This window comes from Falco naumanni, chromosome Z (assembly GCF_017639655.2).
Source record: "Falco naumanni isolate bFalNau1 chromosome Z, bFalNau1.pat, whole genome shotgun sequence".
Classification (NCBI taxonomy): domain Eukaryota; kingdom Metazoa; phylum Chordata; class Aves; order Falconiformes; family Falconidae; genus Falco; species Falco naumanni.
The window spans coordinates 74,804,171-74,822,173 of record NC_054080.1 but is presented as its reverse complement, the minus strand read 5'-3'; the positions used below and the strand labels follow the sequence as shown (position 1 = coordinate 74,822,173).

Genomic DNA, 18,003 nt, shown 5'->3' with positions numbered 1-18,003 from the left:
ACTCGGGCGGCGCTCGGGCATGCTCGGACAGTGCTCGGGAACGCTCGGGCGGCGCTCGGGAATTCTCGGGGATGCTCGGGCAGCGCTCGGCAACCCTCGGACGGCGCTCGGGACCCACTCGGCAACGCTCTGTCGGGCGGCCAGGGGACCGCAGGTGGCGTCGGCGGCGGGGCGGGCCCGGGTGTTCGGACGCGCTCGGCGGCGCGCGTGGCGCCGTGCCCCGGGGGCGGGGCGGGGCGGGACGGCGTGCACGGTGAAGAGGGCGCGCGCGGGGCGGGGGGTGGCGATGGCGGCGGCGGAGGCGGCGGGGCCGCTGATGCAGCGGTACGAGGGGGCGGCGCGGGGCCGCGGCGTGGCGGCAGCCGGCTGGCGCGTCTGCCTGGCGCACCGCTTCGAGGAGCCGCGGCAGCCCTACGGCGCCGCCGACGTGCCGCTCCGCGACGTCCTGCGGCACGTCGGCCTCGCCTTGCGGTACGCGGGGTGATGGGGGGGGGGGGGGGGGAACGGCGGCCGGGAGCATCCCGGGAGGGGGGAGACGCGGGGGTTGTCCTGGGCGCGGAGGCGGGGGAGCACCGCGCCGCACGCCAGGCCCTCGGCGCTGCAGGCGGCTGGGCGCGGGGGAGCACCGACGGTGTCCCCTCCCCGTGCGCGGAGGGCAGAGTACGGCGGGTCACGGAAGGCCGCGGGCCACAGGGCGCCGCTGCCCGCTCCGAGCCGCCGGCTGCTGGCGGCCTGTCTGGCGCCAGCACTGGGAGCGCAGGTGCGGACTGGGCGAAACTGGCTTAGGGGTAGTACCCGCCGCTGGGGTTCCCCAAAGCTGAGCCGGAGCCGGGAGGGCTTGGGCCGCCGCTGCTGGGGGGAGCGGGGGACCCACGCCCGCCCCCGAGGCTGGCTGCCGGTGCCCGGTGCTGCCGCATCCTCACCGCCTGGCGCCGGCCGCTCGGGCCCCGCGTAAGGCGGCCGTCGGTAGGCGCGGGTGAACCCGGGGGTTAACAGGGAGCATTTCGCAGTGCCACAGCGGGTTTGGGAATGGGGACGACTTCTGACTTTGCCTTGGGGTGAGCTGGAAGTAGCAGGAGAAAGGCGTGTGGGAAGCAACGCTGTTATTTCAGCCTTCAACACTGTGCCCGGGTGGTGTTTGCGTACCCGTCAGGCTGAACGCTTGAACCAGTGGCAGTGTGATTTGGGTCCCTCTGCTTGCTTTGTATCTCCTGCCTCCATTTTCTGAGCTTTTTTCCTGCTCTGTGTGCTTGGAGGTTGCTGCTTGCAGGGCTGGTTCCGGCAAAGCCTGATGAAGTGGGTAGATAGCTGACAGCTTCGGGGTGTGCGGCATGCTGGTCTGACCTGAGACATCCCGGTGTGAGCCTGGGCATCAGGGAGGGGAGCGTGTGGGTTCTGCACGCCCCAGATAAAAGCTGCTGGAAAAGCTGCCGTAGCAGGTTGGGGATAAGCTGAGCGTGTGGGAAAGGGTGAAATTCCGGTGGGGTGAGTGGGGAGGAGAGGTGATGGCCTCTGTGCCAGCCTGGGGAGTCTGGGGTCTCAAAATGGAAGTGGTTTGTGTCAGCCATAGAAAAAGGTTTTAAGGTTCAAATGCAAGTAGCTAAAAGCCAAACCACTGCCTCTTCCCCTGTACAAATTTAGGAGGTAATTCAGCTGTCATCTCAAAATACTCGTGCAGGGCAAAGCTTTCTTGCAGGAAGACTCCAGCCTAGAAAGCTGAGTGGAATAAGTGCCAGGATGGTGAGAAATACCTGCATGAGTCTGAATTAAAACCTGAGGGCAGTGGTGTTGGCTGATGAAGGGCAGCTAATGCAGGGATGTGAGGATGTGTGAAGGCTGTATGCTCCTGGCATTGGTGGGCACCCATACGTCTGCCCGGCAGAGGCAGCTAGCTGATGGAAATCTGGGTGCTGGTGCTGCAGGAGGAGCCTGTGGGCTCAGTCCTGCAGCATGGCATGTGGATCTGAACCTCTGCAGCTCTGTAGGTTGCCATGCCCTCTCCCAAGTGACCCATGATGAGCAGCACCCCACTCTTGGGAGCACCCGTGCCAGGGATGCTCTCAGAACTAGGTATGGCTTAGTGCATCAAGAGCAAGTCACCTGCAGGTGCTTGTACCTCCTGAGGTGGCTGGGAAGGCCTTGGGATTGCTGTACGCCCTCAGCTGAGGAAGCTTAGGACCTGCAGAGAGGAGCCACCATGTCCTGTGTTGACATGGTGGTGTGTTGAGTTAAACCTCTGGCGGATTGGTGTCCTCTCCTGCAGCCCTGCTGCAAGTGGTGTGGCTGGGCATTTTAATAGCCCTGGGGTTGGATTTGTGTTAATTGGGGCTTTTCGGGTAGCTCCTTCATGGCAACACCCACAGCTGCACATCTGGAAAGAAAAGGTCATCCAGATGTTTGGGCTGCAGCAGATGCTGGGGCAGGAGGAGGTGCAGGCAGGTTTCCGCAGAGGTGGCTTGTGTGCCCTGGGAGAGGGTCATGGCATGGATCTGAATAGCAGGGTAATGTCTGGACAGGTTTTAATCCTACTGCCAGTTTGAAGGGAAAAATACGCCCTCAGGGCCTGGCAGGGCTTTTGGTGCTGCAGAATATGAAGACTTTCTCCTGATTTTTCTGCAGCCCTGGCAGAGCTGTTAGTAGCCAGCAATTAGGCATCGACGACCTTCTCTTGGCTTGAGTGATTTTTGGGAGAAGCTGGCAGGGGAGGGGTTTGCTCTTGAGATGGCAGAACAGCTCAGGCAGTGGCTGGCTGTAAATCCCAAACCTTTACTGCTATGTGCTCCTGGAAAAACTGCTTTTTGAAATCCCTCCGTTACCTCCTTTCCAAGGAGCTGGGATGCCCCGCTGTGCTGTGCTGTGGCTGCTCCACCTGGGCACCTTATTTCCCATCAGCAGAGACCTGCTGGGGAAGCAGCTGGGTTGGTTCCCTGATGCTGGGTTAAAATAAAATAATTTCCTTGAGAGTGCGCACACTGCCAAAACCTCACCTCAGCAGCATAAAGCCAGGGCTGTCTCAGCTGGAAGAAGAGCAGTTGCAGCAGATGTAGCTCAAAGATAACAGCAAGCTGTGATTTGGGAATTCAGGGTAGTTGTGCAGGACAGGCTGGTTCTTGTGGTGCCCCGGACGTCTGCAGGCAAAATGTCATTAAACAGTCAGATGTCAAGGTGCGTATGTAGGAGTGGAGAGTGAGCTGCTTTCAGGTCCTGTGAGACTGCAACCCAGAAAATACCGCCCTGAGAGGGATTTGAGAACCTTAGATGTTGGTGAATAAAAGTGAATGTCCACTGACCATGCAGCCAAAAAGGCAAGTGTGCGTTGTCCTAGTTGGGAAGGAGTGTGTAGGAGCAGAGGGTGTCGTGGAAGAGCCTCTCCCTCTTCCTTCTGGGCATACATGTCCCAGGGGGTTCGTGTTTACCTGTGGTGGCCCATCGCCTGGACTCTCCATCCTCTGAGCCATTGGAGTGGGACAGGCTGTGTGCTCCCAGCAGGGTGGCTTTCTCCTCTTGGCAGTATGGCATTGGTGGCTGCAGGTAGCTGAGGGACATTGCACACCATGGGGGCTCCAGTGCCCCTGTCATCCACCTGGCACCTGGGGCTGTGGAGCCACCATTTGGGTCTTGCCTGTTTGTTCGCTGGGGGAAGTTCAGCAGCTTCTTCTGGTTTGGTGACTGGTTTCCGTAAGCTAATTGTCTCTGTATGGAAAATTTAACTTGGGGCTGTTCATTAGCAAAAACCAGTCCTTTACAAGCGCTGACTCTGAGCCCAGCCCTGCACCTCTTGCCTGGAGTGGTGCTGGCACACCCGGCTGCAGGTGTGCCCCTGTTTGGGCGTCTCGATTACTGGGCCTTTGGGTGAGAAATTATCTGATAGGCACTGCCTGGCTGTGCAGCCAGTGTGCAAAGGTGAGTCCCCAGGATCCTGGCAGCTGCAGACAGCCGATGTCACCTCCTCCAGGGCAAGGCTGCCCTGTGCCATCTGCCCCTGGGGATGTGGCACTGGGATGTAGCAAGCTTGTGTGTGACCGTGGTGACACGGGGGTGGAAGAGCAAGGCTCGTGTCCCTGGAGCAGCATATGGCTTCTCTGGGCTTATGCCCCCCCTCTGAGACCTTCCTTAGCAGGTCATGCCCTACCAGGCACGGAGGTAGTGGTGGCAGCGTGTGTGCATTCCCACTTCACGGGTGACTGGGAAAGCCTCCTGCTCCTACATGAGCTGCGAGCCCTGCTCTCAGGTATCGGAGCACTGTGTTTTCACGCTGTACCCTTGCAGGCAGCCCTGAGCAGCCTGAGTTCTGCCTGCTTGTGTCCCCTGGCTGGGACGTGCTGCAGATAGATGGCAGGGGCTGCCACCCCACGCGCCCTGGGGCACAGGTTCCCATAGTACATCTCCACAAGAGGGGCAGCTGCAACGGGTGGTGGTTATGTCCTGCCCAGTGACGGTGATGCCTGCTCCTGTCTTTCATACCTCTCTTTCCTTTGCAGATACTTCAGGTGGTGGTACAAGAAGACACGCATAGAGAAGAAATCTGCCTTCATTGACCTCTTGTGTGCTGTTCCTCTGCAGCAGATCTATGGTCAGCCTCCAGTTTGGGCACTGGGGTGGTGCAATGCCCAGTGTGCTGCGTGGGTGGGGATTCACGTGGGGCCATCATGATGCTGGGGGGTGGCTAGGTCAAGGAGCTTCTGCTGTGCGGGCAGTGCAGAGGGGCCCCTGGAGCTGCGTGGAGGGTCACTGAGCCAGATCCTACAATGTGGGGGAACAGGAGTGCTAATTTCTGGTGTCTTTGCCAGGGTGCCCGCTGGGCGGGATCGGGGGAGGCACCATCACCCGTGGCTGGCGGGGCAACTTCTGCCGCTGGCAGCTGAACCCTGGCATTTATCACTATGAAACGGTCATCGCCAACCAGGTAAGTGCCATAGGGTCTGCAAGGGGTGCGAGCAGCCTGGGTCATCTGCTCTTGGGCTTATCTCATCCCCTCCATGTGCTTCTCTCTTACCTAGTTCACGGTGTGCCTGCGTTGCAAAGGGCAGACGGTTTACCAGCAGGTCTTGTCTGTGGAGAGACCCAGCACCCTGCAGGGCTGGAACTGGGGCTACTGTGGCCGCTATGCCTTCTACCATGCCCTCTACCCCCGTGCGTGGATGGTCTATGAGCTTCCGGGGCAGAATGTGGTGCTTACTTGCCGCCAGGTCTCTCCTGTCATCCCCCACGACTATAAGGTGAGAAGGTGATGGCTCCATGCTGGTTGTAGCCTGTCCCATGGGAGCACCGGGCCGTACTGTGCTCTGCCAGCACAGCTGACATGGAGCAGGTTGGCAGGGATATGGCAGAGTTGCCTGCATGGGAAGGGGGGAAGGATTGGCACAGCAGAGACCAGAATGTACTGTGTGATGCTTGGTGTGCCCTGTTCTGGCAGCAGAGGCTTGGAGCTGGTGAGTTTTTGATCCCTGAGCATTTCCTGTGGCATCCAGGGAGGCTGCAGTAGAGGAGTTCCTTGTCCCTCTTGTCAGCATTGCCTGAAGACAACCAAGCTTTGCCACCTTGTTCTTTTCCCAGCCTGGTCTCTTGTTGTAAGACCCTGTCCCTAGTGCCAGCTGCCAGGTGTGGAGCAGCAGGACCCTGGAAGGCTTTGCCCCTCCTGCAGCAGTTGGTGCTGGAAGGATTATCTCTTTGGTGGGTTATTTTGTGGGTGTTTTTTTTTTCCTTCTTGTGCTTCTCTCTGGCAGCTGCTCTTTTCCCCTCTGACCTTTGCTTTGACTCTTTGTACTGGTTGTTCCCTGCCTTTGGTTTTGTCCCATGGCCACCTGAGCTCCTGTCCACCCGGAATAGCAGGTCCAGAGCTGTTGCCTCGCTGCCCAGAGGATCCAGTGGTAGCATTTTGGGAAATGCTCAGCCTGTACTTGTGGGTCGGTTTGTCAGCTGGGTGTTCCTGAGAGCGTTTTAGCTGGCTTTTGCCTGCCATCTCCAAAGGAAGAGCTGCTTACTAGCTGGGCTTTCCCAGCATTTCCCCCTGTCTCTGCTTAGTGATGCTCCCAGGCAAGAGGAACCTCCACAGCAATGCGGAAACTCGCAGCAGGGGATGCCTCACTGCTCCCACATGCTGCCTTTGCTCACTCCCAGCCCTGGGCAAGGGCGGCAGGCTGTGCTGCTGACATGCCTGACCTTCTGCTTACCCCAGTGAAGCATGTGAGCCTGTATCAGCCTGTTGAGTAGAGGGTGGTGAGACACCCGTCTGAGCCTTAAATGTTGCTTTTCCATCTGTGTCTTGTCCAGTGGGGGGTTTGCTAGCCCAGGGCTTGTGATCTAATTTTGTATTCCCTGCCCCCAAAATTCCTCTGCTCCCACTGCTACTCCCCAGCTTGGCAACGGGCTCTTAGATCAAGTTGTTATTAGTGCACTTATTCCGTTGCATCCTGCCCAGTTGGTCCGCCAGTGGGAGCGGTGATGCTCCAATGGCTAACTGTGGAGCACCAGCCCTATATGCAGTGTTGTCTGTCTCTACCAGGACTCCAGCCTGCCGGTGGGAGTGTTCATCTGGGAGGTGGAGAATGGGAGGAATGAGGATGTGGAAGTCTCCATCATGTTCAGCCTGCAGAATGGCACGGGAACAAAGGAGGACAGGAGCGGAGGGCACTGGAACGAGCCTTTTGCCTTCGAGAAGGAGGGCGAGCGGGTTGCAGGAGTCCTGCTGCACCATTGCACACACGTGAACCCCTTCACCCTCGCCATTTCTGCCAGGGAGAAGGTAAAGGGCTGGCACTGGTGTGGCTCCAGCTGGGGGTGTTGTACAGCCCTGCTGAATGTAGAGGGGCTGCTTCCAGGCAGCTGGTAAAGGATGGGTGTGCAGTGGGTCGGGGTTGACACTGGTCCTCAGCACTTGTCTGACCGCTGGAGCAGGAGCAGTGACATGACTTTTCTGAGGACACCCTCTTTGGGGGTGTTTGTCAGGAGAGAAGTTGTGGGTGAAGCTTGCAGGACAGCAGTAAGTAGGTTTGGAGTTAGCATTGCTGGACAGCATGCAGGGAGTGAGTGTGGGGTCCCAGAGTTGTTGGGAGTGGGGGGAGCAGCTGCATCTGCCCCTCAAAAGTACCAGCCCCTGATGATGCTCTTCCCTTCCTTAGGCTGACACGGGAGTCACCCACCTCACAGCATTTAATCCTGTGGCATCGGGTAGAGAGGTGTGGCAGGACCTCCTGCAGGATGGCAGGCTGGATTCACCTGCCGGTGAGTCGCTCCATCCTCCATGGGATGGGTGGAGGGGGAGCAGGGGGAATGGGTGGCCACACTGATTGTGGAGCACCAGGCATGCAAGCAAGGATGGATTTCCTTTCTTCTGGCCACGTTGGTGCCATTGCAAAAAAACTACCAGTGATGCTGTGGCTTGTTCCCAGCTTTGGGCTGTATCCAGATTTCCTATTGCTTGTCACGCTGTCCTTGTTGTGGTTTTCCAAAAGCTGCTTGCACCACTTTGGGGCTGTTCTTGGCTATGTTAATGGTACATGCCAGTATCTTGTTAGTCTGTGTAGGGCTGCACTCTGAGTTTGAGATTTTTCCTGAGTAGCTAGGGTGATGCCCAGCCATCTTCCCTGAGTTCCCATTGCCAGATCTGCAAGCTGAGACCCATCATGTTTGTTCTAGTGGGCATTTAGCAGTCTTTGGAGTTTGGTGCTGCCATCACTTGCTGTCCTTTATTAATCTATCAGTTCCCTGAAAGTCTGTGGTAATACCTTAGCGCTTCTGCATCATCCTCAGTTGTCTGCTCACTCCCTTGGCAGAAGCCTCGTAGCAGTGTGGCTTCCCAGCCCTTGCTGCTGACCTGTTACTGCAATAAAAGGTGACATCTCTGCCAACTTTTGAACAAGAATGATGCTGACAAACTAGTGGTACTGGCACTGAGTCTTCGCAAGAATTCACAGCAAGGTCAGGGTTGGAGGGCACCTCTGGAGTTCATCCAGACCAACCCCCTGCTGAAATAGAGCAGACTGCTGAGTTGCATCCAGGCAGGTTTTGATTGTCTCCAGAGAAAGAGATGCCACAACCTCTCTGGGCAGCCTGTTCCAGGGCTCTGTCGCCCTCAAGGTGAAGAAGTTCTTCCCCAGATTCAGATGGAGCTTCCTGTGCTGCAGTTTGTGCCCAATGCCCCTTGTCCTGTCGCTGGGCACCACTGAGAAGAGCCTGGCCCCGTCCTCTGGACATTTGTCCTTAAGATACTTGTAGACATTGGTAAGATCCCCTCTCAGCCTTCCCAGGCTAAAGAGGCCCAGCTCCCTCAGCCTTTCCTCACCAGGCAGATGCTCCAGTCCCCTGATGGTCTTTGCAGCCCCCACCGGACCCTCCCCAGCAGTTCCCAGTCCCCCCTGAACTGGGGAGCCCAGCACTGGGCACAGCACTGCAGGTGGGACCTCACCAGGGCAGAGCAGAGGGGGAGGATCCCCCCTCGACCTGCTGGCCCCGCTCCTCCTCATGCCCCCCAGGGTCCCACTGGCCTGCTTGGCCACCGGGGCACGCAGCTGGCCCACGGGCAACTGGCTGCCCACCGGGGCACACAGCTGGCCCACGGGCAACTGGCTCACCAGCAGCACTCCCAGGTCCTTCTCCACAGAGCTGCCCCCCAGCAGGTCACCCCAGCCTGTGCTGGTGCCTGGGGCTGTCCCTCCCCAGGGGCCCCTGTTGAACTTCATGAGGTTCCTCTGCCCGACTCTCCAGCCTGTCCAGGTCTTGCTGAATGGCAGCGCAGCCTCCTGGTGTGTCAGCGACATTTCTTGAAGCTTAAATTATGCAAAGTGTTTACAGAAATATTTCCGGAAAACTGAGTTTCCTGCCTAGATGTGCTCAGCTCTCCAGGCTATTGGGATGTGGTTTTCCTTCATACATGCAAGGCATTATCATAGTCAGGATCTATACTTCTGTTGAAGTTGTTGCTTTAATGAGTTTACCTGATGCACATGTCAGAACCAGCATATAATTATCCAGCTGCCTCAGGGCTTTTCTTAAATCCGGGCACAGTTCAGGCACCCTGCAGAAAGCTGGAAACGATGACTGTCACTAGAAAGTCACAGTGTCTCTGCGTACATTGCAGATACAAAGTCATGGGATGTTCTGTCCCTCCCACACATGCCTGGTGGCTTTTCCTGCCAGATTTGTTCCTCTGCTTTAATGGCTTGCCTTTTTAACCCCTCCGCCCATGACAGGTATTTTTTCCTGCTTGCAAAAAGTGGTTAACTCACGTGTGGTAATGTCTTCCCTTCAAACCCTGGGGCTGTGCCCTCCAGGTTGCAAAGGGCTGGTGCATGCCTTGTCTCACCCCCCTCAGGGTGTGTGAGAGCATCAGTTACCCTCCCACAGGGCTTCCTTGGTCACTTGTGATTTTTATTTCTTTTTTCTTTTTCCCTCCTGGCAGGCAAAAGTAGTGTGACAGAGAAGGGGGAGGTGACGGCAGCAGCAGTGTGTGCCAGCTGCACGGTGCCTGCCCAGGGGCACAGGACTCTGGAGCTGGCCCTGGCTTGGGACATGCCCTGTGTTCACTTTGGCTCCAGGGAGAAGCTGCATCTCAGGTGGGTGGGTTGTCTCCAGTGGGGCTTGGCTCGTGTCCGAAGCCCCCTTCTCCCTGCATCCAGGCTTGAGTACTGTCTGGGGAGCCTTGTGCCACCTGCTCCCTGCAGCCATAGCCCTGCTGGCTCAGAGGGGACCCTCTCCCCAGTGCCTGCTCCTCAGTGCCCCTCTACTAGCAGTCGTATTACTCTGGTGTTCAGTATAGTCCAGCCCCTCTCCCAAGACTGGGTGGGCTTCCCAGCCTGGGCTCACAGCATACTCACCAAACCCCTGCTTGGCAGGCGGTACACCCGTTTCTTTGGCAGCAGAGGTGATGCTGCTCCTGCCCTGTCGCATCATGCGCTGACACACTATGAGGAGTGGGAGAGGAAGATCGAGGCGTGGCAGAAGCCCATCCTGGAGAACAGGTAGGGTAGATGAGAGCACCTTCCTGATGGCCTCATTGGGCTGACCAGAGCAGGAGCATTACTGCCTCGGCCACTGTGGTTGAGTTTCCCTCTTGCCCACAGCCAGCTGCCTTCCTGGTACAAGTCGGCACTCTTCAATGAGCTGTACTTCATGACGGACGGGGGGACCATCTGGGTGGAGCTGCCCCCAGACTGCTGTGCCGAGGACCTGCAGGGGCCGGCGGGGGCTGGCCTCTCCCACCTGCTCCCTGTCCTGCGGGAGTATGGAAGGTTTGCTTATTTGGAAGGTAACTTGCAGGGACGTGATGGATGGTCCCAACTCACCCCCTCCCTGTTGCTGTCATGAGGTGTTTCTATCCTGCCTTTGGGGTGCTTTTCACACCCTGAGTAGGGAGCAGCACTGTTCCCAGCAAAACCCCTTGCAGGACCAAGCCCTGTGGGACATGGTGTGAGGTCTTCTCCAGACCCCTGGGTGCTATATGTAGAGAGTAAAACCCGCTTTTAATGGGAGCCCCTGCCTGTGCTGTGAAAGAGCCCACCCTCCTGGGCCATGTGGGAGAGAGGACCTGCCCCTCCTTTCCCTTCCCTTTGGCAGGTCTCCCATCCCTCACTGTCTCCCTGGTCCTTCCAGGCCAGGAGTACCGGATGTACAACACCTATGATGTCCACTTCTACGCCTCCTTTGCTCTCGTCATGCTGTGGCCCAAGCTGCAGATCAGCCTGCAGTATGACATTGGTGAGTGACCCAGGAGATTCTGCCTTGATGCCTGCTGATGTCTTCAGCTAGGAAAGAGACAGGATTTGGGAACAGCATCTGCCACAGAAATCTGTGCTGTAGAGCCAGCATCCCCCTCTAGCCCCTCTGCTGGGCCCAGGATTTCCAAATGCCCAATCTTGCTGCCAGTCACCATCTCTCTACCCAGTACTGGGGTGCCTTCTTGCCACACTGGGGGTGCTGGCTCTGCCTGCCTTGAGCGAGTCCCTGGTCTTACCAGTTCTCTCTGCCCCTTGCACAGGAGAAGCATGGAGCTGTTTGCAGACCCTAATGCTTTGGGGTGGGCTTGGAGGCTCCTCGGTGGTGGCCCTTTGCTGGGCTGCTGGAGGGCTGAGCCCACGAGGGTTCCAGCCTGGCCCTGGGTGTTGCCACTACCTTGAACAAGGGGGTGGTGACAGCTGCGTGTCCCCTGCTTGAGGGGAGGCTGGGAGCAGCCTCGTGTCCTCTCAGCCCTTTGCAGAGGACTATGGTCTTGCAGCCAGAGCCCCGAAGGGCAGCCAGGTGTGCTGGTGCTGGTGGCCCTGCCTGTGGTTGTTCTTGGAGCTTGCTACTGCGGTGCCTGCTGCCTTTCTAATGTCTCTTGCTCTGTGTTCTCTCCAGCTGTCACAGTGGTGAATGAGGACATCCAGCCCCGGCAGTACTTGATGTGTGGTCAGACAGCCCAGGTGAAGCTGAAAAATGTGGTGCCGCATGACATTGGGGACCCAGGTGAGGGGTCTGGCTGGGTCTTCTCAGGGGCAGAGGAGGTACAGGGCTGCTCATGCAACTTTCTGAGGGTAGTTACTTCCCAGGCTGTGGGAAAGAGGTATGGAGCATGGAATGCACTGTTTTCTTAGCTGGGAATAACAGTCTTCGATGGTTTGGGGTGGTAATGAAGACCATGCTGCGTGGAAGCTGTACAGTGGAGATGGAGGGAAGCTCAGCAGTGCTGGGAAGGCTGCTCTGGATAGACGTGGCACAGGGTGCAATGTATTACTTTAGTGCTGTTTTGATCACAGCACCCTTGGGACCTTGCTTCTGGGTAGGAGAGGGGACATTTTTTGCTTGCTGCCCTGCTGTATCCATGCTGTTCTTGCTTAGGTGATGAGCCGTGGCAGCGTGTCAATGCCTATCTGATGCATGACACTGCCAACTGGAAGGACCTCAACCTGAAGTTTGTGCTGCAGGTGTACCGTGACTACTACCTGACACGTGACTCCTTGTACTTGCAGGACATGTGGCCAGTCTGCCAGGTAGGTACTAGGAGGGGATCAGACCATGGGGCATCCCTCTTCTCCACTTCCTTTGGGAGCTGTGCAACATCCCAAGAGGATGGATGCTCCTGAGCAGTGTGAGGGACTGCCAGGATGCAGGGGCTGTGTGACCATGTCCTGCCTCTCCAGGCTGTGATGGAGTCAGAGCTGAAGTTTGACACAGATAATGATGGGCTCATCGAAAACGGTGGCTTTGCTGACCAGACATATGACGCTTGGGTGGTAAATGGAGCCAGGTGAGCAAGGGAGGCAGGTGGGGGTTGAAGATGGGGGACATGGGGTGGGGAGGAGGCTCAGAGCTGGAACTCTGATCCCTGTCTGTTGTGGGAGCTCTGTGCAACCTGTGAGGTGTCCTGCATTGCTGATGCTTCTCTCCTTTGGTTCCTGCAGCGCCTACTGCGGTGGGCTGTGGCTGGCAGCTGTCTGCATGATGTGCAAGATGGCAAAGGTGCTTGGGGATGCTGAGATCCAGCAGAAATACACAGACATCCTGTCCAAGGGCAAGGAAGCATTTGAGAGGATGCTCTGGAATGGTGAGTGCTCCCTAGTGGGGAACCACACTCAGCTAGCTGTGTGTCCCTTGGGAAGGGGATGGCTCCTCCTAGGGCCACCCAAGCTTTGTAGGAGATGGGGGAAGGAGGGGAGGTGCTATACCTGCAAGTGGAGGGGAAAGAGCAGGTACCAGGGAGGGAACAGAAAGGGTGTAATGATCTGGGAAAGGAAGGAGAATGAAGTCTTCTGAAAAGAGCTGATGTGCCTCTGCCTCGTGGGAAGGACTGTAGGAACAGCACACATGAGCCAGGGTCCTAAACTATCAATTTTAAACTGTTTCCCGCCTTTTGCAGGGAAATACTACAACTATGACAGCAGTGGGAGTGACACTTCCAGCAGCATCATGTCAGACCAGTGTGCTGGGCAGTGGTTTCTTGGTGCTTGTGGCCTGGACCAAGGGGAGTTTGAGGTAAGAGAAGGGGTATCCTGATGTGGGTGGGGGTGAGACAGGACCTGCAGCAGGAGGACAGCAGAAGCAGGGCTGGTACATGGTGTAGGTTACACACTGGGGGCTGGTGTGGGGAGCTCCAGCCTGCTCCCCCACAGTGGTGCATGCTTGGATGGAGGCTGTTTGGCTGCATATCAGTGCAACCTGCCTTAAACCAAAATTTCATGGAGAAGCCATGCAGCAGGGGTGTGTAATTGCAGTCAACTCTGGCACGCTTGGAGGAAGATCCCACTGGGGTTTGTTCTCTGCAAGATGCTACTTGTTTAAAAATGGGAGAAGAAGGTGTATAAAACTCCACGTGTTATTTGCTGCCCAGTTTAAAGTCCTAAATGAATACCTGAAGGAACAGAGGCTTATTTGGGGCCCTAAAGTCTCTTGCTCCTCACATGCAAGAGAAGAATTGGCTGAAGACTCCTCTTGTCTGATGGGATGTTAGGAGCAGCTGCTGGTGGTGCAATACCTGGAACAGGGCTGGGAAGCAAAGAGCCATGTGGACAGTTGTGAGACCAAAGATCTCTGTGATGGTGATGAACAGGCAAACGCTTTGGCTGACTGAAGGAAGGAATGAATTTTGTCTGTGTGAGGGTGATGGACCATTTTACTGTCTGTTGGTATCAGAGGGGAGTTTCAAGTGACCTGAAGGGAGCAGTTTGTGCTGTACGCTGTGGGATTTAACGAGAAATGGGTGCCTGGTCATGCCCTCCTGTATTTATCCCAGTGTGGGTTGCTAGAGCTTGGGGTTTGGGGCTCAGGGACTGGGACTTGGGCAGGATCTGGCCCAGACCTCATGCTGTAACACCCTGATATCCCTTCTGGGGGGGGGGAAACGGTCTGGTGAGCTTTGAGCTCCCCCTGAAAGTGGGACTGGTGAACTTCTCTCTTCTGTTACTATGACCATCAAGGTTTTTTTGGTGGTGTGTGTCCATACCCGCTGCCCCCATGCCCCCCACCCCCATGTATTTTGGTCCCTTGCCTGGCTGGCAGCCCTCCTGTTTGTAACCTCATTAATGCACTCTTGCTGCATGCACAGGTCAGTAATGAAATACAAAGTAGGAGAAGCCTGTGACTCCAGTCCTGAAGAAACTGCCCTGAAACCTGCCAGAGATGACTGCTTCACACTACCCCTCTGCTGACTCCTACTTCCTAACAGCCCGTGGGCTTATCTCCAGAGCCACACCAGGAAACATGAGTGTGTCAGATGCTTGGCTTCAGTGTAGATTAAAGGAATCTGCCTTTCCTTTGAGTCTGTCGGAGCTGTCTGGTTGGACTGCCCAGGTTCCCTTGACAAGCTCCTGCCTGGTGTCATCACACCTTCTGCTTCCCCTGGCTCTGATGGCACCAGACAGGCAAGAAAGGTCTGGCGTGTCCCTGGTCTGTGTTGATGAGCTGGGAGCCATCTGGCTCTTCTCTCTCTTTCAAGTAGGTGTCGTCGTTGCTCCATGGCATTGCTCCTGATCGTGGTCACTCTGCAAAGTTCTTGTTATGACTTACTTGCTGTTAGGTGGTGGGCTGGAGAGGAGCCAGCCCTCCACTTGCAACATCACTGACTCTTGAGCTTTGCTTTTCTTTCCGAGGCAGTAACTTCTGCTGCACTGACACTTCCTAGTTCTATTGCCAATAATGAAAGTGACACAAAAGCTTTATTTACTTTCGCCTGTGCCCAGAGGCTTTTCATCTTAATGCAGTCCTCACTGCATTGCTGCTCCACTGCTTTTTGTTTGGCTGGCAGGTGTTTTCGTGCTCAGGTGGGGTCGGTTCATTTTGGTTATGTTTTGTTTGTGAGTTTTGGGTGGGTTTTTTTTTTTCTTTTTCAGCAAGAGCTTATTCAGCATGATACTTCAGTCTGTTCTTGTAACTGTTTTGAGTTCTTTGTCTTGAGTTTGTTTTGGTCTTACGCTCTTGTTTTTGAGCTCTTAGCTGTGGTTTGTTGAACAATCCCTTCCCTTATTGGAAGGGGAAGGTGTCTAATTCCTCTCTGTAATCTCCTGAAATGTTTATGCATTGGGCACTATTGGTTTTGTGTAAGTTTTTAGCTTTCATTTGGGGTAAAAGTTTCAAATCTCTCTCCTACCAGACACAGATAACCATCAAGCACCCTGCACACATCTCAGTTTGACCTCTTCATCCCTGCACTGCCCCTTGTCTCACCTCAAGCTCCCCTTGGTCCGGCCACAAACTCTTGGATTACTGCCAGATTACAAAATTGGAAGGATTAAAGTCCTTTTGAAATCACTCAAAACTAAGCCCTGTTTCTGTTTTTCCCCTGAGCTGAATTCCCCACCTCCCTGCCCCCTACCAAGATTCCCAGCAGTTACCCAAACAAACCAACCAGTATCCACAACATTCATTTTGCAACTGCAGTATGCATTCTGATGCCATCAGACTGGCTTTGCCATAATCTTTCCCTTTGGCAGGAAGATACCTCCAGTGTCACTGATCCCAGACCATCTTTTGGCCATCTCTGGCCAGTGTCCCATCTCTTGAAGGCATTGCAGTGCCCCTTGTAGCTGGTGCAGATGGGCTGAGGGAAAAGTATAGTGGTCTTGGCATGAGAAAGTCTGGACCTCAAAATGAGCTATTGGCCTCCCCAGGAGGAAGGTGAAATGCAGTTCATCATGTCTTCTGTTGAGCAACTGCCTCTTTTTTTTTCTTTTTTTTTTTCTTTCTTCAGTCTATGTGGGAAAGAAGTGCTTTTACTTCCTCCTGTTTTTTTCCAAGATGGCTATTTACCCATCAAGCAGCATTGACCTCTTTCTCATGGAAAGCTTAACTCTGCTTGCTGGGCACCCAGCCTGAGGGGTCTGCATGAGCACTGAGCCCAAAACCTCCTTCCTCTTACTCTCTTCATGCAGGTCTTCCCCAGGAGTCATGTCATCAGTGCACTGAAGACCATCTTTGAGAAGAATGTCATGAGCTTTGCTGGTGGCACCATGGGAGCAGTGAATGGCATGAGACCTGACGGGGTGCCTGACACCTCTAGCGTGCAGTCTGACGAGGTGTGGATTGGTGTGGTCTACGCCTTGGCTGCCACCATGATCCAGGAGGTGAGTGGTGATGCTGTGCCCCTTGGCACATGCCATCTCCTTGTGCTCGGTGGACATGTTGACGGTCATCTTCCATCTGCTGCAGGGGCTGGTGGAGGAAGGCTTTCGTACAGCAGAGGGCTGTTACCGGACAGTTTGGGAGCGGCTGGGGATGGCTTTCCAGACACCAGAGGCCTATCGGGAGAAGAAAGTCTACCGCTCGCTGGCTTACATGCGACCGCTTAGCATCTGGAGCATGCAGCTGGCCCTGGAGCGCAGAGCTGGCTGGGCACCAGCACCTGTGCAGTGCCCCCAGGTCCCCATCCACCCTTGAGCCTGGTGCCACTGAGCAGGGCAGCAGGTGCACCGGGGGGCTGGGGGGGGCCTCAGCTTCTGGACAGGAACACCTCTCTCCCCCTCTTTGATAATACTCGCATTGCTGTTTTCCTTCCCTACCTCCACTACATGCCCTTCACCTCAGGGGGCTTCCAGCCACTGATACTGAGCACGAGGCAGGACCAGTGGTGCAGGTGATGTCTCCTCGGAGAGGAGAGGGGTGGGATAAGGAGGTGCTGCTGGAGCCCGTGCCTCCCCCTCCCCATTGCTCAGGACTCCAACCACCTGCAGGCCCCCCAGCCATCCTCAACCAGAGCTGGTCCCTTACCCACAAGCACAGGAGACCTCTCCTGCAGTCAGTGGGCTGGATAAAGTGGGAGCTGGCCTGTAGGGCAAAAAAATGTGTGGATGTATGTGTGTTTGAGGATACTGGACTGGTGCACGCAGGCACGTGGATGCTGTAGTAGTCCCTCCATTTTGCAACACTGCAAATACAGACTGGCTCTGCCCCAAGGCAGCAGCCTCAGCAGAGCCTGTGACAGATACAATCGTCCAGGGAGCCCTGGCTCCCCAGCCAGTGACAATCGGAGCCCAAGCAGCAGGTCCTGGTCTGGTACCGTGGCACCCCTCCCTGCTGGTGCCAGGGGTGGGCAGTGGAGTGTGTTTCAGAAGACAAATCATTTGAAGTTCTAAATAAATTTGTGCAGCTGTCTGTCCTTCTTGTGTGTTTTCTCTGCCACGGGGACAAGCGGGAGCAGGGAGCCCTTGCTACTTCCCATATTCATCCTGAGCTGGGCATGCAGGGAAGGTTAAGCCCTAATTACAGGCTTGTTCTCATGGGGTCTTGCTAACTGGAGCAAGATGTTGCTTCACCTACCCTGGATATGATGGCAGATGAGACATAGCCCTTGCTGTCCCCTGCTGCCTGTGAGGCAGGGGAAGGCAAGGAGCCTAGCATTCCTCCTGAAAGGGCCTCTGTGGCTGGCTCTTGGCCAGATCATGTCCCCGACTGCCGGGGGCTGCATGCCTCGCTTCCTTTTCCACCTTTCTCTGCCAGCACAGCAAGGGCTGCACCTGCCTAGTTTGAGGGTGGGAGGGGACCATGCCCCCAGCATTGTGTCTCTACCTGATTTAGAGCTTTTTTCTCTAAACCCCTACCCTAATCCCGAAGTGCTGTCAGGGCTGGGTGGGAAGCAGCCTGTTTTCCCTGCTGTGACCATGTTCCACTCCCCCTGCCCTAGCCCTTAGCTGTCCTGGGAGCTGGCAAAGGCAGGGCATGGCTGTGGTGGCCTGGTGCTGCCAGGAGTTGATTAATGGCCTTTTCTTTGCTCCCTGGGAGAGCGTTCCTGCATCCGCCTGGCAGAAGAATCATGTTACCTGGGAAGGGCAGGTTGTCCCAGACGCAGCCCCCCTGGACCAGTCGGTGTTGTCCTCCCATGGCAGAGCCCACAGCCATGGAAGGGGGACCAAGATGCTCTCCCTTAAGATCACGGTGGGGAGGCTGGAGGGGGATGGGGCTGCCAGGGCACCAGTGCGGCTCACCTGGGCTGCCTGCCTCCATTTGTCTTGTGTTCTCAGCCACCAGGGATGGTGACTTCTGAATCCAGCTGGCAAGGGACAAAAGCAGGTGGTGAAGCCAGCACAGCTTCTGAACAGG

The 18,003-nt window shown here is 56.1% G+C and overlaps 1 protein-coding gene across 1 annotated transcript; it reads left to right on the top strand.

The window, feature by feature from the left end:
• The first annotated feature begins 286 nt into the window (after positions 1-286).
• Positions 287-17,058, top strand: GBA2 (glucosylceramidase beta 2). Its single transcript, XM_040579746.1, has 17 exons — positions 287-471; positions 4,482-4,573; positions 4,791-4,906; positions 5,001-5,219; positions 6,506-6,745; positions 7,122-7,224; positions 9,401-9,554; positions 9,834-9,959; positions 10,062-10,246; positions 10,591-10,695; positions 11,335-11,442; positions 11,815-11,966; positions 12,117-12,223; positions 12,378-12,520; positions 12,833-12,948; positions 15,840-16,031; positions 16,117-17,058. Exons 1-17 carry the CDS (start codon positions 287-289, stop codon positions 16,342-16,344), a joined length of 2,571 nt encoding a protein of 856 aa, XP_040435680.1. The 3' UTR covers positions 16,345-17,058.
• The last annotated feature ends 945 nt before the right edge of the window (positions 17,059-18,003 follow it).